We start from the raw sequence: 17,367 nt of genomic DNA on the forward strand, positions 1-17,367 counted from the left end.
CGGGAGTCCCAGCCCGTGCCTACAGCCGGGGTTCCAGCTGCTCGACCCTTGCCTCCTTTAGGGTTCCGTTCACTCCGCGACAACCCGACGGTCCAACCCGCGGCTCGGGCTTGGCGCTGTGGAGACTCCAGCCCCGGCGTCCCCGCCCGGGCCCGGCGGCCCAGCGGAAGGAGGGGGACGGGGCGGGGCGAGCGCCGAGACGCGAGGAGGCTCGGGCCAATGGGACGCCCCGCGGCGCCTTGGCGGAGCTGCCGGCCCATAAAAAGGAGGCGCTGCCGGGCTCCCCAGCCGGCTCCTGCTCTTTGCTCCGTGTGTCCTTAGCCGGTCGCCTCTCTCTCTTAGGTGGCTTCTCAGCAGCCTATTGCTCGTGGCTCCCAGCGAAGTTTAGTTTGCGCAGCCCCTGGAGCGCCCCAGCGTCCCTTCCGAGCAGCAGCGGCCGGTCCATGGAGAAGCCGCGGGGCGCCAGGTGCAGCAATGGGTTCCCCGAGCGGGAGCTACCGTGTTCCGGGCCGAAACGGTCGGCCGAGAAGCCCCCGCGGCCGGAGGCCAAGAGCGCCCAGCCCGTGGACGGCTGGAAGGGCCAGCGGCCCCGCAGCGAGGAGGACAACGAGCTGAACCTCCCCAACCTGGAGGCCGCCTACTCGTCCATCCTGCGCTCGCTGGGCGAGGACCCCCAGCGGCAGGGGCTGCTCAAGACGCCCAGGAGGGCGGCCAAGGCCATGCAGTTCTTCACCAAGGGCTATCAGGAGACCATCTCAGGTCAGTGCGGACACGCCGCGGCGGCGCGGGGGCTTCCCCCGCGTGCGGGGAGCACAAGCGGTGCCTGCAGGAAGCGCGCGACGGCTCCGGGAAGTTTCCGGAGTTGCCTCACTTTTGGCCTAGAACCTGAATGCTGTCACCTTCCCGACCCCGCCCGGGTCCTCGCATTCCCCCGACCCCACCCCGAGCCTAGGGCACTGCGTGGGGCGCGTTTCGGAAGGCCGTGGCCATTCCACGCGGGGACCGCCCTGCAGCCCTGCTCGCGGGGTGCTCGCTGCGCGCCGCCTTCTCCCCGAGTGCGCTGGCGGGACTGCGGGAACGCGGCGCACTTCTCGCCTGAGCGGCTCCGGGCGCAGGCGGGACGGGGTGGGGTGGGTCCAAAACTTGCCCAGGGTGAGGCTCATCTGGGCGCTTGTTGAAGCGACGGCCTCCTAGGTCAGCCCTTCTCTTGAGATCCAGTTTTTGGTGAGTGTGATGAAGCCCTGGCTTCGTGTGCTTCGAGCGCCCGGAGTAATCTTCGCTGCCTTCTCACTCCCGCACTCTCACTGACTTGATAGGCCCGCGGGGTTTTCGGAGAGCTGTAATTCTCTTGTTCCTGTGAAGTTCACTTGGGGTCAGAATTCTTTCAAAATTTGCCACGCCGCAGGGCATAGTTATCGCTGCCGTTGGATGTACGAGGTTTCTTGGGTTTGCTGCTTAAAGCGTTTTCGCCCACCCCTCTCCCCCAAGCCGAAAGCAATCAGGTGAATCTTACCGGCTCTTGCTTCGGGAGAAGGAGAGGCTCGCTGGGCTTTGGGATTCCGAGGCACGGCCTTCCCCCGCACACCTTTGCGCGGCCCCAGAAGCCGGGTTGACTTGGTGCTGGGTTGACTTAGTGCTGTGCGCGTCTGTGGTGCGCCCAGCGTTCACCCCGGGGGCGGGGAAGACACGAGGTGGGGGAGTGGAAAATGACTGGGGATTTGCTGCCCATTTGCCCGGCGAGGAGTGCTGGTCTTTATCAAAATGAAACAAGCTGGCTTCGACCGCAGGGACCAAGGACATAGTTTTCCAGTCAACTTCTTCTGTGCGTCTTGGTGACATTTATTTCTCTGGCCTGAGAAGCCTTCTGCTTTCATCTTTTTTTCCCCCCAAAGAATAACAGTGCTGCTTAGCAAAGTAACCTCCCTGCCCATCTTATTTCCTTGAACGAGTATCCAGTGACTCCGGGCAATAGGTCCTGGGAAGAACAAAGTTCTTCCCAAAGGAAGGGTGGGAAATCGGAGTGTGAGATGGGTGAGGCCCAAAAAGGAAATGATATTATATCCTAAAGCCAAGAAAAGGACCTCTAGATCTGTGTCCTGAGTGTACTTTTTGCTTCTTGATTGCAAAAGTCTGCAGCTTCAGAAGCAGTTTGAAAATACAGAACTTAAGAATGGACATTTGGTTTTCTGTGGGTTCAACTCTTAGTTATGTCAATATGTAATGAAGAAATATCTTAGGGTCTTGCTCATTCTGCCTTTTGCAGACACAGAGAGTGGTCTCCTGCACAGCATTGGTCAGGCTTTGGTAACCTTGCCCTCAAAGAACTCACTGGAGAATGGTCTGTAACCTGGCATAGAACTAATTACCCAAAGTTAGAGATCTGACCTCAAGACAGGTCACAAAATTACCAAACGCGACTTACAGGTTTACCTGAGAAATGTTTACCAGAAGTTTGTTTCAAGAATGAGCTAAATAGAACGACAGACTCCAAAAAACACTTCATATCACTTTAGAAAACTGTTCTAGTTGAATGTTAATTTACTATTAAAATAAAGTAGGTTAGTAGTTTCCTGGGGCAGGGGAGCATGGGAGTGACTGCTTAATGGGTGCCGAGATTTCTTTTGGGGTGGTAAAAATGTTCTGGAACTAGGTATTAGTGATGGCTAACTAGATATTGGTAATGGTTGCATAACAATTGTGAATGTACTAAATTCCACTGAACTGTGCACTTTAAAATGGTGAATTGTTGTATTATATGTATTTCACCACAATTTTTTAAAAAAACCATGGGTTATTTAATAATTAATAGCTGTTAATTGCATTTTTTTTGCATTAAGTGCTTTATGTGGTCTTGATTAATTCTCAATTTTGAGATAAATGCTGTTCTCTTAACCACATGAAGAGGGAACTAAGGGCACAGAACTTGACAGCTTACAAGTGGTAGAGTTAGTATTTGAATCCAGGAGCCTGACTACAGAACTCTAAATGACTACCTTATGTTGCTACTTGGATTTATCTACTTATCTGTAAGTATTTTAAACTGTGAGTTGTGACCTCTTTCAGTTTGCCAAAGGGCTGCTGATGAAAAGTACCAGAAATGTGCTGGCTTTTATAAAGGGGATTTATTTGAGGTAAAAGCTTAGAGTTCCAAGGCCCTGAAAAGTCCAACTCAAGGCACCATGACAGATGCTTTCTGACCCAAGTCCACTGTCATTTGTTGAAACAAGACAGTGGACATCTCTGCCTGGTCTCTGCCTCCCTCTCCAGACTGTACCATCTCCCAGAGCTCAGCAGAGGGCAACCAGGCATAGGGATTATTTCTTACTGGGCCTCCTCTCTCAGGCTTGGCTGTTCTACTTTCTTTCCAATTTCAGCTGCAAGCTGTCAGGAGAATGGCTCATTTCTCCTTGTCCCATCAACAACTTGATCCTCTTCTCTGTGTTACATGGGAGCATCAAATATGGCAGAGCTCTCTTTCTGGTGTGTCTCTCTTTTTTTTTATTGGACCCAGCAAGAAGGTGGAGATTCAACCTGAGTCACACCTCCCTGAAGTAGTCCAATGAAAAAAGGTCTCACACCCCTAGGAGTGGACCAGCTCACAAACATAATCTTTCCTTTTTTGGGATTCGTAAAATAATTTCAAACTGCCACATAACCTATAAAAAGGATCATGCAATTTATTTGCTGAGTTGCCACTGGCATTGAAATTTAAAAAAATAGGTAGAATGGAGAAGATTGGAGAAGACTGATCTATCACATATACTGAGGTAAATGTTTTGAGGAACTTCTCTGTAAGTTTCATATGTATGATTTTGTGTGTTCACTTACTCAGGTGTACAAGGTATTTCTTACTGTGGGTTGTGGAGGTTGAAAGCCTGGGATCTAGGAGATCATATTTAAGTACTTAATATTGAATTCTTAGAGGTATGGATTTAAAGAGAAGGCAGAGTGGAAAGGATGACGCTGATCTTAAAGGAATGAGCCTGAAATGGTGGTGGTCCAGGTCTCTGACCAGCCTGGGTGGGAGGGAGAAGGAAGGATACTGGTAAAGGTGATGAAATAGCATGTGTAGAGAAAAATGACTCGTAGCCACTGAAATGTGGTAGCAATTCACAAAAGGTCTTTCTCTCTCTCTTCCTCTCTCTCTCTTTCTCTCTTTTCTGTCACATACCTCTCTAACTTATTAAATCATACTGTTGGGGTGAACTAAGAATTATTAAAACTTCTAAGGTATGAATGGGGACAAAAAAATTCAGTTTAGGGAAGCGGACTTGGCCCAATGGATAGAGCGTCTGCCTACCACATGGGAGGTCCATGGTTCAAACCCGGGGCCTCCTTGACCTGTGTGGAGCTAGCCCAAGCGCAGTGCTGATGTGCTCAAGGAATGCCGTTCCACTCAGGGGTGTCCCCCACATAGGGGAACCCCACGTGCAAGGAGTGCGCCCCGTAAGGAGAGCTGCTCAGCGTGAAAGGAATGGCGCCGCACACACACGGAGAGCTGACACAGCAAGATGTGCAACAAAAGGAGACACAGATTCCCAGTGTCACTGATAAGGATAGACGCAGTCACAGAAGAACACACAGCGAATGGACACAGAGAGCAGACAACTGGAGAGGGGGATGAAGGAGAGAAAAAAAAAGTCAGTTTTTTCACTGTTTCCTTCCATATAGTAGGTGAAAGATGAGTATAAGCTGTAGAAAAGTTATGTTATAGAAAAGTTAATCTCACTGTTAAGAGATACTGTTTTGGATATGTACTTCATTTAAATCTTGATTTATTAATAACTTAATCTGTTTTAACTTATCTTGTTAATGGGGACTTTTGAGAACTATGAGGACTCAATTCTGTTTGTTACCAGAAAGAATACTATGAAAGAAGAAGAAAGAGAATAAAGCTGTTGAAATATTATATGACTGGAATGTGGGAGCAGCCAAAATTGATTAGAACTGTTAAGAGGATGCATTAATCAGCCAAAAGGGTACTAATGCAAAGTACCAGAAATTTGTTGGCTTTTATAAAGGGTATTTATTTGAGGTAAAAGCATGCAGTTACCAGGCCTTAAAGAGTCCAACTCAGGGTACCCTGAGAGAGATTTTCTCACCAGTCTGTTGCCACGTGTTGAAGTAAGATGGAGGACATCTCTGCCTGGCCTCTCGGGCCTTCTTCCTCCTAAGGCTCTGTGGGCTCAGCTTCTTCAGATTCAGTTGTAGGCTGGGGCATTAGCTGTTTGAGTCTTCTCCTTTCTGTCACATGGTAGGACCAAAATGACCAAGTTTTCTCCCTTTGCGTGTCTACGACGCTCTCCTCCTCCTGTGTATCTTCCCATGTGTCTTCTTGAGTGTCCGTTTCCATCAGCCCACCAAAGGGGTGGGGACTCGACCTGAGTCACGCCGTACTGATGTGGTCAAATCAAAACCCTAACCTTAACAGGCAATTTAATCAAAGACATCTCAGGTGAATCTAATAGAATCAAAGAGGCTCATACCCAGAGGAAAAGACCAGTTTACAAACAGTCTCTCTTTTTGAAATTCATAACTATCAAACTGTGACAGAAAAAAAGATAAAAAGGATTAAAAAAACAAACTATAACAGAGGTTTTTGAGAATGGGAAAGGAAAGCCAGTCCTAATTGTTCCTTTTAAAAAGTATATTATCTATAAACAGTTTTTCTGATGTGAGTCACTAAACTTGACTTTGAAATACTGAACAAATATATCTTGGTTGGTACTATATACTTTTATTCAGAAGACCTGGAATTTTACTACAATTTCATTTAAGAAATCCATTGAGTGCCAGACGCTGTGCTAAGGATTGGAAACAAAGGCTGAGCAAACTCAATCATGGTTTCTGCTCTCATGAAGCTTACAGTTTAGCAGGCAAGATAGGCATTAAACACAGAATCACACAAATGAGTGTATGGTTACAAAATGAGAAATGTGACAATAAAAAGAATTCTAGCTTAGTGAGAATATTTAACCAAGAAATATGACTTTTGAACTGACATCTGAATAATAACAAACTATTGATTGCTTTTTTTTTTTTTTAGATTTATTTATTTCTCTCCCCTTCTCCCTCTACGCCCGTTGTCTGTTCTCTGTGTCTATTTGCTGCGTCTTCTTTGTCTGCTTCTGTTGTTGTCAGCGGCACGGGAATCTGTGTCTCTTTTTGTTGCGTCATCTTGCTGTGTCACCTCTCCATGTAGGCAGCGCCATTCCTGGGCAGGCTGAACTTTCCTTCACGCTGGGTGGCTCTCCCTACGGATGCACTCCCTGCGCGTGGGGCTCCCCCACGCGGGGACACCCCTGCGTGGCAGGGCACTCCTTGCGTGCATCAGCACTGCGCATGGGCCAGCTGCACACGGGTCAAGGAGGCCTGGGGTTTGAACTGCGGACCTCCCACGTGGTAGACAGACGCCCTAACCACTGGGCCAAGTCCGCTTCCCTTGATTGCTTTTTATGAGCTGACCATTCTAAGCCCTTTATATTTGTTACCTCATTTAACCCTCACTAGAGTCCAATGGGGTAGGTAATATTCCCATTTTAGGGATAAGGAAACTGAAGCATAGACAATTTGCTCAAAGTGATATTGCTTGACAATTGTGGAGAAGGGGAGGATAGAGAATGAGATTGATAATTCCTGATAGTCTACCTAATTTTAATATATTCGTATTAAAATACTAGAATAATATGTTACTGACTTATTTGAATCCTCTCTTTGGTATTTTCTCTGCTATTTGCTTTGTCCAGTTCTAGAAGCTCTTCCATGCCTGTGCACTCCCTGGCTGGCTCATTTGTAGTATATACCTATGTAGTTTGAATCCAGTATTTGATTGAGTTAGAATGTAGTATTGTGAGTGGATGTGGCTCAAGCAGTTGAGCACCTGCCTACCACATGAGAGGTCCCAGGTTTGGTTCCCTGGTGCCTCCTGAGGGAAAAACAAAAACAAAACAAAACAAAAAATCAAGCAAAACAACTCAGGGGCACTGATGTGGTTGAGTGCTACTCACATACGAAGTTCTGGGTTCAATCCCAGGCCCCGGGTACCCCCCCCACCCCCCCCAAAAAAAGTAGTATCAACATTTACCAGGAGAGGGCACCTATCTAATCTTGGTGAATTTTAGATTATGAATTTTGGATTATATGAACAATTTTAATCCCAGGTTATACAAATGAATGTGTTCCCTAGGCTGTAAATTTTATTTTGAGTTTATAGTAATTAGAGTGAGGGATAATTTGGATTAGATAAACAAGAGAAATGTGAACTGAGGTAAATTTGTTTTACTCAACACTGAGAGGATATTCACTTGCTGGAATTTTGCCTCATGAACAGATTTTTAGCTCCTTTCAGACAAGGGGGAATGTCCATACTCATCTCTTTTTTTTGGGAAATATTTATTTTTTAACAAATCAATTTTATTGATACATATTAATAAAGCATAAATCCATCCAAAGTGTATGAGCAGTGGTATTCGGTATAATCATATAGTTGTGAATTCATCACTCCAGTAATTTTTAAAGCATTTTCAATGTTCTAGTAATAATAATACTAAAAAACAGAAACCATACAAACAAAACTCATCGCCTCTCAATCTCTCTATGCTTCTCCTGCTGTACATAGCTGACTGCTATTCTGTTTCCTTTTCTCTAGTATATTTGTATTTGTTTTGTAAAAACAGTCTTATATATGCAATATCATCCATATTCATATTTTACTTGAGGTTTCACTATGTTATACAGTCCCATGTTACATTTTTTAGCTTTCCTTCTAGTAATGTAAATGCCCTTAGGCTTTCCCTTTCAAACACTGTTATACCCATATAATTGCTCTGCTAGTCACAAATAACATGATGTACTCTCACCATTACCATTTATTTCCAAAGATTTACAAACAACCTTTTAACCAGTTCTGCACAGATTAACCATCAGCTTTCCATTCTCTACCCTCATTCTATTTTCTGGTGACCTATATTCTAATTATTAATTCCAGGAGTTTACATAATACATTTAGTTCATAATAGCACAGTATTACAGTATTTGTGCTTTTGTGTCTGGCTTGCTTCACTCAACATAATGTCCTCCAGGTTCATACTCATCTTTGAATCCCCTGTACCTAACAATTTTCCCAGGACATGTGGAGGACTAGATGAATATTTGAATTATTTTCTTAAGGACAGGGACTCTCTTTAATTCCTATGTCTTCCTCATATCATAGTGATCTGTGAATAGTTGCTCAATAAATGGGTTTATAAACTAAAGAAAAATACAGGAGACTTAACTAGATGGAAAGAGTCCCACAGTGATTCTACTGGATCTCCTGAACACTTTTGGGCCAGAGGCCAGCCTTTAGACATCTTTGTGTTCTTAGAGTTCTGCACGTGTAGAAACTTGCCTGTTTGGTCAGATGCTTCTTATGTATCCAGCCAGCATGTAATTGCAAGTTATCAACTGAAGCAACTGGCTGTTTTTGGTACATCAGAATTCTCATGGGGAGAGATGTCTAGAAAATTTGTCAGAATTGCAATCTGCTTTTAAACTCATTAAAGATTGTACAAATTTTCAAACATACACATTTAGAATAGTACAATGAGCTTCCAGGTGCTCATGATCAAGCTCCAATTTATCAACATAAAACAAGACTGACCAGTTTATCTTTCCTGCATCACACATACTTTCCTTCATTGGATTATTTTAAGTTGCTTTAAAATAAGTCATTTCATTGATAGTATACCTTAATATATCTCTAGATGATAAGGATTTAACTATCACATATGACTGTTTTCGTGTGTCAACTTGGCCAGGTTATGGTGTCCATTTGTCTGGTCAAGCAGGCACTGGCCTGATCACTAGATATTTCACAGACTTAAATCATCAGTAAGTGGATTGCAGTAAGTGGATTGCATCTATAGTTTATTACATATACAATCAACTGAGGAGATTGCCTTCAACAATGAGAGAAGTCTCATCCAATTAGTTGAAGCCTTTGAAAGGAGAAGCCAGGTTCTGGGGAATTCATTAAAACCTTCGTTGGAGTCCATAACTTGTGGCTCACCCATCCCCACAGTTGTGTGTGACAATTCTTATATAAAAATCTCATAATACTTATATGTATCTCATGTTGGTTCTGTTTCTTCTAGAGAACCCTATCTAATACAGGGTTTGGTCCTGGGAGTAGTTCATGAGAAACAAAATCTTAAGGATGAGATTTCTGAATTGGTTCTGGGGTTTTGGGAATTGATTCTCTAATCTGATTAGATTCAAAAGCACTGATAACTCTGTTTTCACCAGTCAAGATGGCACTCATTATCCATGGCATTAGTTGACAAAGGGACATGAAAAAATCACAGTTGGATACAGCTACTCAAATGCTTGTAAGAGGCAGGGCTCTGGGTGAGATTTGTTTTTTTCCTTCATCACGATTAGAAGGTTTGTAGAGTTAAAAGGTACAATGATGTTGGCTAGTTGTTCCTAATTATGCTGAATACAGTTGTAAAAAGAAAGGGATGAATTCAAGGCTTCAGATTCTCAACTGAAGTGCTGAAGGAGGTGAAAGTTTCTATGTGTTCCCTGAAAGAAAATCTTACTTGGTGTAGCTGTTGACTTGAGATTTCTGAAAAGCAGATGCAGAGTCTTATTGTGTGAGTGGCTGAATCACAACCTAAACTAAATTGCCTGCCTTGCAGGGTATTGAAGTGAGGGCATTGACTGGAAAAGAATGGGATCCTGAAATGGAAATGGGAACATATTGGTTGATAATGATGGCAGTGGGGACACTGAGACCCTAAATTCTGATGAGTCTTTGCCAATTACTTGAGGAACCAGCAACTCAACCTCCAGATTGCCCTGAAGAATCAGCCCCTAGACTACCACCTGAAAAGACTAACCCTACTGTGCCTGATAAATCTGTAACCACTTCCACTGAGGAACATAGCCCTCATTCCTCTGAAGAAATGAGTCCTGTTTCATCAGATGAAACTGCAGTGGAATGCTCTGGGGCAGTTGGCTTGCAAAACACTTCTAATTCTTCTCATGACCCATCCTCACCACCCCTCTTTTCTTCCAGTAACTAGACTGAAACCTAACAGGCCCCAAAAGGTGAGGCACCCATGAGAAGTTATGCTACACTCCAAAAGAAATGCATGATTTTTCTAATTTATATAGATGGAAATCGGATTTGTATGTGAGAATGAATACTAAGGGTTTGAGATAATGGTGGAAGGAACATAAAGTTGGATCTGCTTGAATTTGATATGGGTCCACTAAATAGAGATTTTGGATTCAGTGTTGTAGCTCAAGAGTTTTAAAAAGGGACCTCACAGTTTGTTTGGGTGTGTAGCAGTTTGATATTGTTTATGAATTCCAAAAATAGACATTGGACTATGTTTGTGAACTAGTCTGTTTCCTCTAGGCATATTAGATTGGATTGGATTGAGAGGTTTCACCCTTACTTGGTTAAATTATGATTAAGGCTTTAATTGGGCCATGTCAGTAGGACGTTGAGTCCCTGCTCCCTTGGCAGGTGGGGACTGAGAGAAAACGACATGGCAGAGGAGAAGGTTGGAGTTTTTGAGCTGGAGACCCAGGAAATAAACATGGAGGAGAAGAGCACAGAGGAATAGAGATGGCTCCGTAGACATAGCAGAGGCCTTAGAAAGAGAGAGAGCCTGATAGCCTATAGCTGACATTGTGGAGAGACCAGAGCAGCTGAGCCTGGAGAGAAAAGAGCTCTGGAAGAGAGAAGAGACTTATCCCAGCCTACAGCTGATATTGGAAGAAGCTGGGACCATGGATCCTTAAGAGGAGGAGGAAGCCTAAACACTTGCAGATGTCAGTAGCTATCTTGCTCCCGACACCTGGTAATAGACTTTGGTGAGGGAAGTATCTTATCCTTTATAGCTTGGTAACTGTAAGATTCTACCCCAAATAAATATCCTTTAATAAAAGTCAACAGATGTCTGGTATTTTGTATCAGCACCCCTTTGGCTGACTAATACAGAGTGGTTAGCTGCAGAATTGACCAAAAGGTGGCCAGCACTGCCTGAAGTATAAATGCCAGAACTACCTTGACTTGTGGAGGAGGACTTTTATGGTAGGAAAGGACAAGAGGAAGCCACCAGAACTACCCCTACCTAGCAAAATAGTAAATCAAAAGCAATACAGCATTCCTGGAGGGATTGCAGAGATTAGTACCATGATCAAGGGCTTGAAGGATGGAGGGGTGGTGATTCCCACCACATCCCCGTGTATCTCTACTTGGTCTGTGCATAAAACAGATGGATCTTGGAGGATGACAGTGGATTACCATAACTTAACCACATAGTGACTCCAACTGCAACTGCTGTTCCAGAAATGGTATCATTGCTTGAGCAAATCATCACAACCCCTGCTACCTTGTATGCAGCTATTGATCTGGCAAATGCTTTTTTCTCGATTGTTGTTAATCAAGACTACCAGAAACTTTTTACTTTCAGCTGACAAGACCAGCAATAAATCTTCACTGTCCTATCTCAGGGTTATATCAACTCTCCAGCACTATATCATGATCTAGTTTGCAGGGATCTTGGTCATCTCTCTCTCTTATAAGACATCATACTACCTGTTATATTAATGATATGTTGAATGGTTCTATTGAGCAAGTAGTAACAACTACTCTAGATTTATTGGTAAGGCATTTGCGTGTCAGAGGGTGGGGGATAAATTCCACAAGAATTCAGGTCCTTCCACTTCAGTGAAATTTCTAGGAACCCAGTGTATGTTATCTAAGGTGAAGGATAAGTTGTTGTACTTGATCCCTCCTACAACAAAAAAAGAGGCACCATGCCTAGTTGGCCTCTTTGAGTTTTGAAGACAACACATTCTTCGTTTGGGTGTACTGCTCTGACCCATTTACTTAGTGACCCAAAAAGATGCTAGTTTGACTGGGGACCAGAACAAGAGGAGGCTCTACAACAGGCCCAGGTTGCTGGGCAAGCTGCTTTGCCACTTGGGCCTATGATCTACCAGATCCAGTGGTGCTGGAAGTGTTAATGGCAAATCAAGAAGCTGTCTGCCTTTGGCAGGTCTTTATAGGAGAATCACAATGCAGATTTTGGAGCAGAGCTTTGCCATACTTTACAGAGAACTATTCTACTTTTGAGAAGTAGCTTTTGGCCTCCTACTGGGTCTTGATAGAAAAAGAACACTTAACCATGGGCCACAAAGTTACCTTGAGACCTGAGTTGCTTGTCATGAACTGGGTGTTGTCTGACCTGTCAAGCCATAAAGTTGGGTGTACAAAGCAGCACTCCATCATAAAACTGAAGTAGTATATATGAGATAGGGTCTGAGCAGGTCCTGAAGGCACAAGTAAGCTACATATGGAAGTAGCCCAAATGCCCACCTCTACCATATTACCTGCTGTTTTCCAATCCACAGCTATGACCGCTTGGGGAGTGCCTTTCAAACAGTTGACTGAGGAAGAGAATACTCTGGCCTGGTTTATAGATGGTTCCACACAATATGCAGGCACTGCCTGAAAGTGGACAGCTGCACCACTGCAGCCCCTTTCTTGGACATCCCTGAAGGACAGTTGTGATAGTTAGGCTAATGTGTCAACTCGGCCAGGTAATTGTGCCCAGTTGTTTGGTCAAGCAAGCACTGGGCTAACTGCAATACAAGGGCATTTATGGTCTTTAGTCACCACTGACTTTACTGCAGTGGTAAATCATAGATAGCTGATTACAATTACATCAGTCAGGGAGATTGACATCAGCAATGAAGTGATACTTTATCCAATCAGTTGAATGCCTTAAAAGGGAAGTGATTTCAGCATTGAGTGAGAATTTCCCAGCTCATCCTTGGACTGGCAACATCTCCCCGAACTTGTCAATAACTTTCACTGGACTTTGATTAGAGTCCCTGGTTGCAGCCTGCCTGTGGAACCTGGACTTGTGCATCCCTACGGTCACGTGAGAGACTCTTATAAAATTGTATACTATTGACAGATATCTCTTGTTGATTCTGTTTCCCTAGAGAAACTTGACTAATACCACAGTGGTGAGGGGAAATCCTCCCAGTGAGTGGAATTTTGAGCCGTGCACCTGATTGTTCATTTTGCTTGGAAGGAGACATGGCTAGAAATGCATCTGTGCTGACTCATGGGCTGTTGCCAATGGTTTGGCTGGATAGTCAGGGACTTGGAAGGAACATGATTGGAAAAATTGTGACAGAAGTCTGGGGAACAGGTATATGGATTGACCTTTCTGAATGGGCTAAAAAACGTGAAGGTATTTGTGTCCTGCATAAATGATGTGGGTGACTTCAGCAGAGGAAGATTTTAATAATCAAGTGGATGTGATTATACTGTCCTGTGGATACTAGTTGACCTCTTTCCCCAGCCATTCCTGTCATTGCCCAATGGATGTTATGCATGGGCTTAAACAACATGGACTTCCACTCACCAAGACCTACCTGGCTGAGAACCCAATCTGAGAACCCAGTCTGCCAGCAACAGAGACCAACACTCATTCCCAGAGGTGATTAGCCTGCTACCTGGTGGCAGGTTGATTTCATTGGACTACTTCCATCATGGAAGGGGCAAAACTAGAACATATACTTCAGATATGGGTTTACCTTCCCTACATGTGATGCTTCTGCAAAAATTACTGTCTGTTTGTCCCCGTCTCCTTCCCGCCCAGTATTGGCAGCCGGCGCTGCCCCTCCTTCTCTCCTTCTCCGTCTTCCGCCTAGCCGTTATCTAGACAGCCCACACTTTCCCCTTCCCCTCCCTTGCTCCTAATCCCTTAGCTGCCTACTGTCCAGTAACCGCCTACTGTCCAGTAACTGCCTACTGTCCAGTAACCGTCTACGCAAGCAACAGCACCCGCTGGCACCAATCAAGTCCCTTTACGTATCCCTAGACCCTATAAAACCATGTCCCCTTCTACAATAAATCAGACTTGTGCCTAGACCTCGTCTCCGTGGTGTTTTTGCTTGCACCGCGCGTCCCCCGTGCCTGAGCGGAGAGAGCAAGGGCCCAACGGCTTCGTGCCGACTCCCCTCCTCTCCTTTAACCGTGGGGCAGCCCCCGTCCGGAGAGCTCACCCGGCCATCCGCGTCGACCCTCCCGGAGGCCCGCAGCTGCCCACACAGGTGCACTGCTCAAAATTCTGCCTGCTGGGAGGATTTGCCCTCACCACTGTCCTTCAGGGATGTCCCAGAAAGGGGCTTCAGTGCTGCAGCTGTCCACTTTCAGGTGATACCTACGTATACCTACGTATACGTGCAGAACCATCTGTAAACCAGGCTTGAGTTATCTCTTCCTCAGTCAAGTGATTTTAAGGAACTCCCCAAGAGGCCAAAGCTGTGGACTGGGAAAGAGAAGGTAACATGGCAGAGGTGGTGACCATGGGCATTTGGGCTACTTCCTCATGTAACTTACTTGTGCCTTCAGGACCCACTTGAGCCCTATCTCCTATGTACCACATCCACTTTATTACGGAGTGCTGTTGTGCATGCCCAACTTTATGATTTGGTGGATAAGACAATACCCAGCACATGATAGGCAACTCAGGTCTCATGGTAACTTGATGGGCCATGGTTAAGTGTACAGCATCCACTAATGCCCAGTAGCAGTTTCTCAAAAGGGGAGTAGTTATCTGCAGAGAATGCAGGGCTTTACTCCAAAGTCCTGAGGGTCTGCATTAGGATTCTCCTATAGGGGCCTGCCAGAGCCTACACACAGCGTTATCTATTTGCCACTGAAACATACAGAGTATTGAATCTGCTGGATCATATGGCCCAAGTGGTAGTGCAGCTTGCACAGCAGCCTGGACCTGACCCAGATCCTCTTCTTGTTCTGATCCCCAATCAAAACTAGCAGCTTTTCTGGTCACCTGATAAATGGGCAGGAGTAGCACATCCAAATAAGGAATGTGTTGTCTCCAAAATCCAAAGAGACCAACTAAGCGTTATGCTCCTTTTTTGGTCCTAGGAGGGGCCAGATGCAACAGTTTATCCTTCACTTTAGAAGGGATATCTCAACATGCCCCATACCACTGGATACATAGAAATTTCACTAAGGTAGAAGGACCTTGTATTTTAATTGGATTTTTCTCCCATCCTCTCTCACACAAATGCCTTACCAATAAGTCTGGAGTCTTTGCTCCTTCTTGCTCACTAGGTCCTATCGACATGATATTATCAATATAATGGACCAGTGTGATGTCTTGTGGGAGGGAGAAATGATCAAGGTCCCTGTGGACAATATTATGACATAGGGCTGGGGAGTTGATATACTGTGAGGCAGGACAGTGAAGATATATTGCTGGCCTTGCTAGCTGAAAACAAACTGTTTTTGGTGGTCCTTACTAATAGCAGTTGAGAAAAAAGGATTTGCCAAATTAAGAGCTGCATACTAGATACCAGGGGACGTGCTGATTTGCTCAAGCAATGATACCACATCAGGGACAGCAGCTGCAATTGGAGTCACCACCTGGTTAAGTTTACAGTAATCTACTGTCATCCTCCAAGATCCATCTGTTTTCTGTACAGGCCAAATAGGAGAGTTAAATGGGGATGTGGTGGAAATCACCACCCCTGCAGCCTTCAAATCCTTGATGGTGGCACTAATTTCTGCAGTAGCTCCAGGAATCCGGAATTGCTTTTGATTTACTATTTTGCTAGTTAGGGGCAGTTCTAGTGGCTTCCACTTGGCCTTTCCAACCATAAAAGGCCTCACTCCACAAGTAGGGGTTCAATGTGGGAATTCTGCCAGTTACTGAGTATGTCTATTCCAATTATGCATTCTGGAACTGGGGAAATAAGCCCAGAATGGGTCCAGGGACCCACTGGACCAAATGTGAGATGGACCTGAGCTAAAACTCCATTGATCACCTGACCTCCATAAGCCCCTACTCTGACTGGTGGACCACAGTGACGTTTTGGGTCTCCTGGAATTAATGTCACTTCTGAGCCACTCTCTAATAATCCCCAAAATGTCTGAACATTTCCTTTTCCCAATGACAGCTACTCTGGTAAAAGGCCATAGATCTCCTTGGTGAAAGGTGGTAGGAAGATTAACAGTATAAATTTTGGGCAGTTTAACAGGATCTTCCCCAAGGAGAAATATCCTTGAGGATCCTCATTCAAGGGGCTTTGAGTCTGTAAACAGTCTCAAGTCTGGGAACTGATTAAGGGACCATGATTCTCTACATCTGTAATTTGAGTTAGGGTTTTGTTCTCTCAACCTAGAAGTCTTTTGTTTATAGAGATCCTGAGGTAATTTAATAGACTACCTGTCTGTTTCCTTTCTAGGTACACCATGATGTATTAGCCGATGCCATAACTCTACGTGACTCAAACTGTTTTGAGTGCTTTCTTGTATCTGACTTCCATAGTGGTAGCCATGCCCATCTTGACTTTTTTTTTAGTTTCCATCTTGACTTTGGTGATTAACTGCCCAATACTTGACTTGTACCAGACTGACATCTGATCATTCCTATATTGTTTAAGGATTCTAATTCCATCACAGCCCTCCCTACAGTAATATCTGGACTACAGAGAAGAGCAACCACAGAGCTCTTCAGGGAAGATGGAGTTAGTCTTACAAATTTATTCCGCATGGGTCCTGATTAGAGGTGTGTCCTCTGGACATTGCTGGGGTGGGTGGCAGCTCTCAAATGGTAAATCCACTCTGTCATTCCAATCTTTCTAAGCTTTTGAATTCACTCTTCTACTGTATACCAGGGCAAATCGGGCATCTCAACTTAAAACGTGCTGGGCCATCTTTAGGTCCCTGTTTCAGTCGGCCACCCAAACTATTGGAGCCCTTTCTAACCCCTAGAGGTACAGCACTGAATCCAGAATTTCTGCTTAGTGGGCTCATATCAATAAATTCAGCCTGATCCAACTTTATATTTCTTCCACCATTGTCCCATACCCTTAATATCCACTCTCAAACATATTCCTCTGATTTCTGTCTGTATAAGTTGGTAAACTCATGCGGTTCTTCCAGAGTATACCTTACTTCCTCATAGGTCACTGTATTTCACCTTTGGGGGCTTGATGCAATTTTAGTCTAGTAATAGGTCTGGAAGACAAAAGAGGTGGTGGGAGTGGGTAAGGAGAAGGATTAGAAATGCCTGGTAAACTACTGACCTCAGGGCGTTCTCTCATATTTTCTTCTGATGAAGCAGGGGTTGGAAGGCAGTTTCCTCAGGGCAGACTAGAGGCTAGGCAGTGCATGCTGTAGTTTGGCTGGTACGTGCCTCTAGGCTGGGAGGAGGTCCAGACTCCCTGGGGCAGGCCCAAGGCTGGGCAGGGCAGACTTCAGTTTGGCTGGTACCAATCTCAGGGCTGGAAGTTGTTTCAGGTTCCCTGGGGCAGGCTGGA

The 17,367-nt window shown here is 44.9% G+C and overlaps 1 protein-coding gene across 1 annotated transcript in view; it reads left to right on the forward strand.

The window, feature by feature from the left end:
- The first annotated feature begins 283 nt into the window (after nt 1-283).
- Nucleotides 284-17,367, forward strand: part of GCH1 (GTP cyclohydrolase 1) — a 72,591-nt gene continuing 55,507 nt past the window's right edge. The window contains exon 1 of the mRNA XM_004472778.4: nt 284-759. Within this exon, the coding sequence (XP_004472835.1) occupies nt 444-759 (316 nt within the window). The 5' untranslated portion in view covers nt 284-443. The remainder of the gene's footprint in view (nt 760-17,367) is intronic.

This window comes from Dasypus novemcinctus, chromosome 3, assembly GCF_030445035.2.
Source record: "Dasypus novemcinctus isolate mDasNov1 chromosome 3, mDasNov1.1.hap2, whole genome shotgun sequence".
Classification (NCBI taxonomy): Eukaryota; Metazoa; Chordata; class Mammalia; order Cingulata; family Dasypodidae; genus Dasypus; species Dasypus novemcinctus.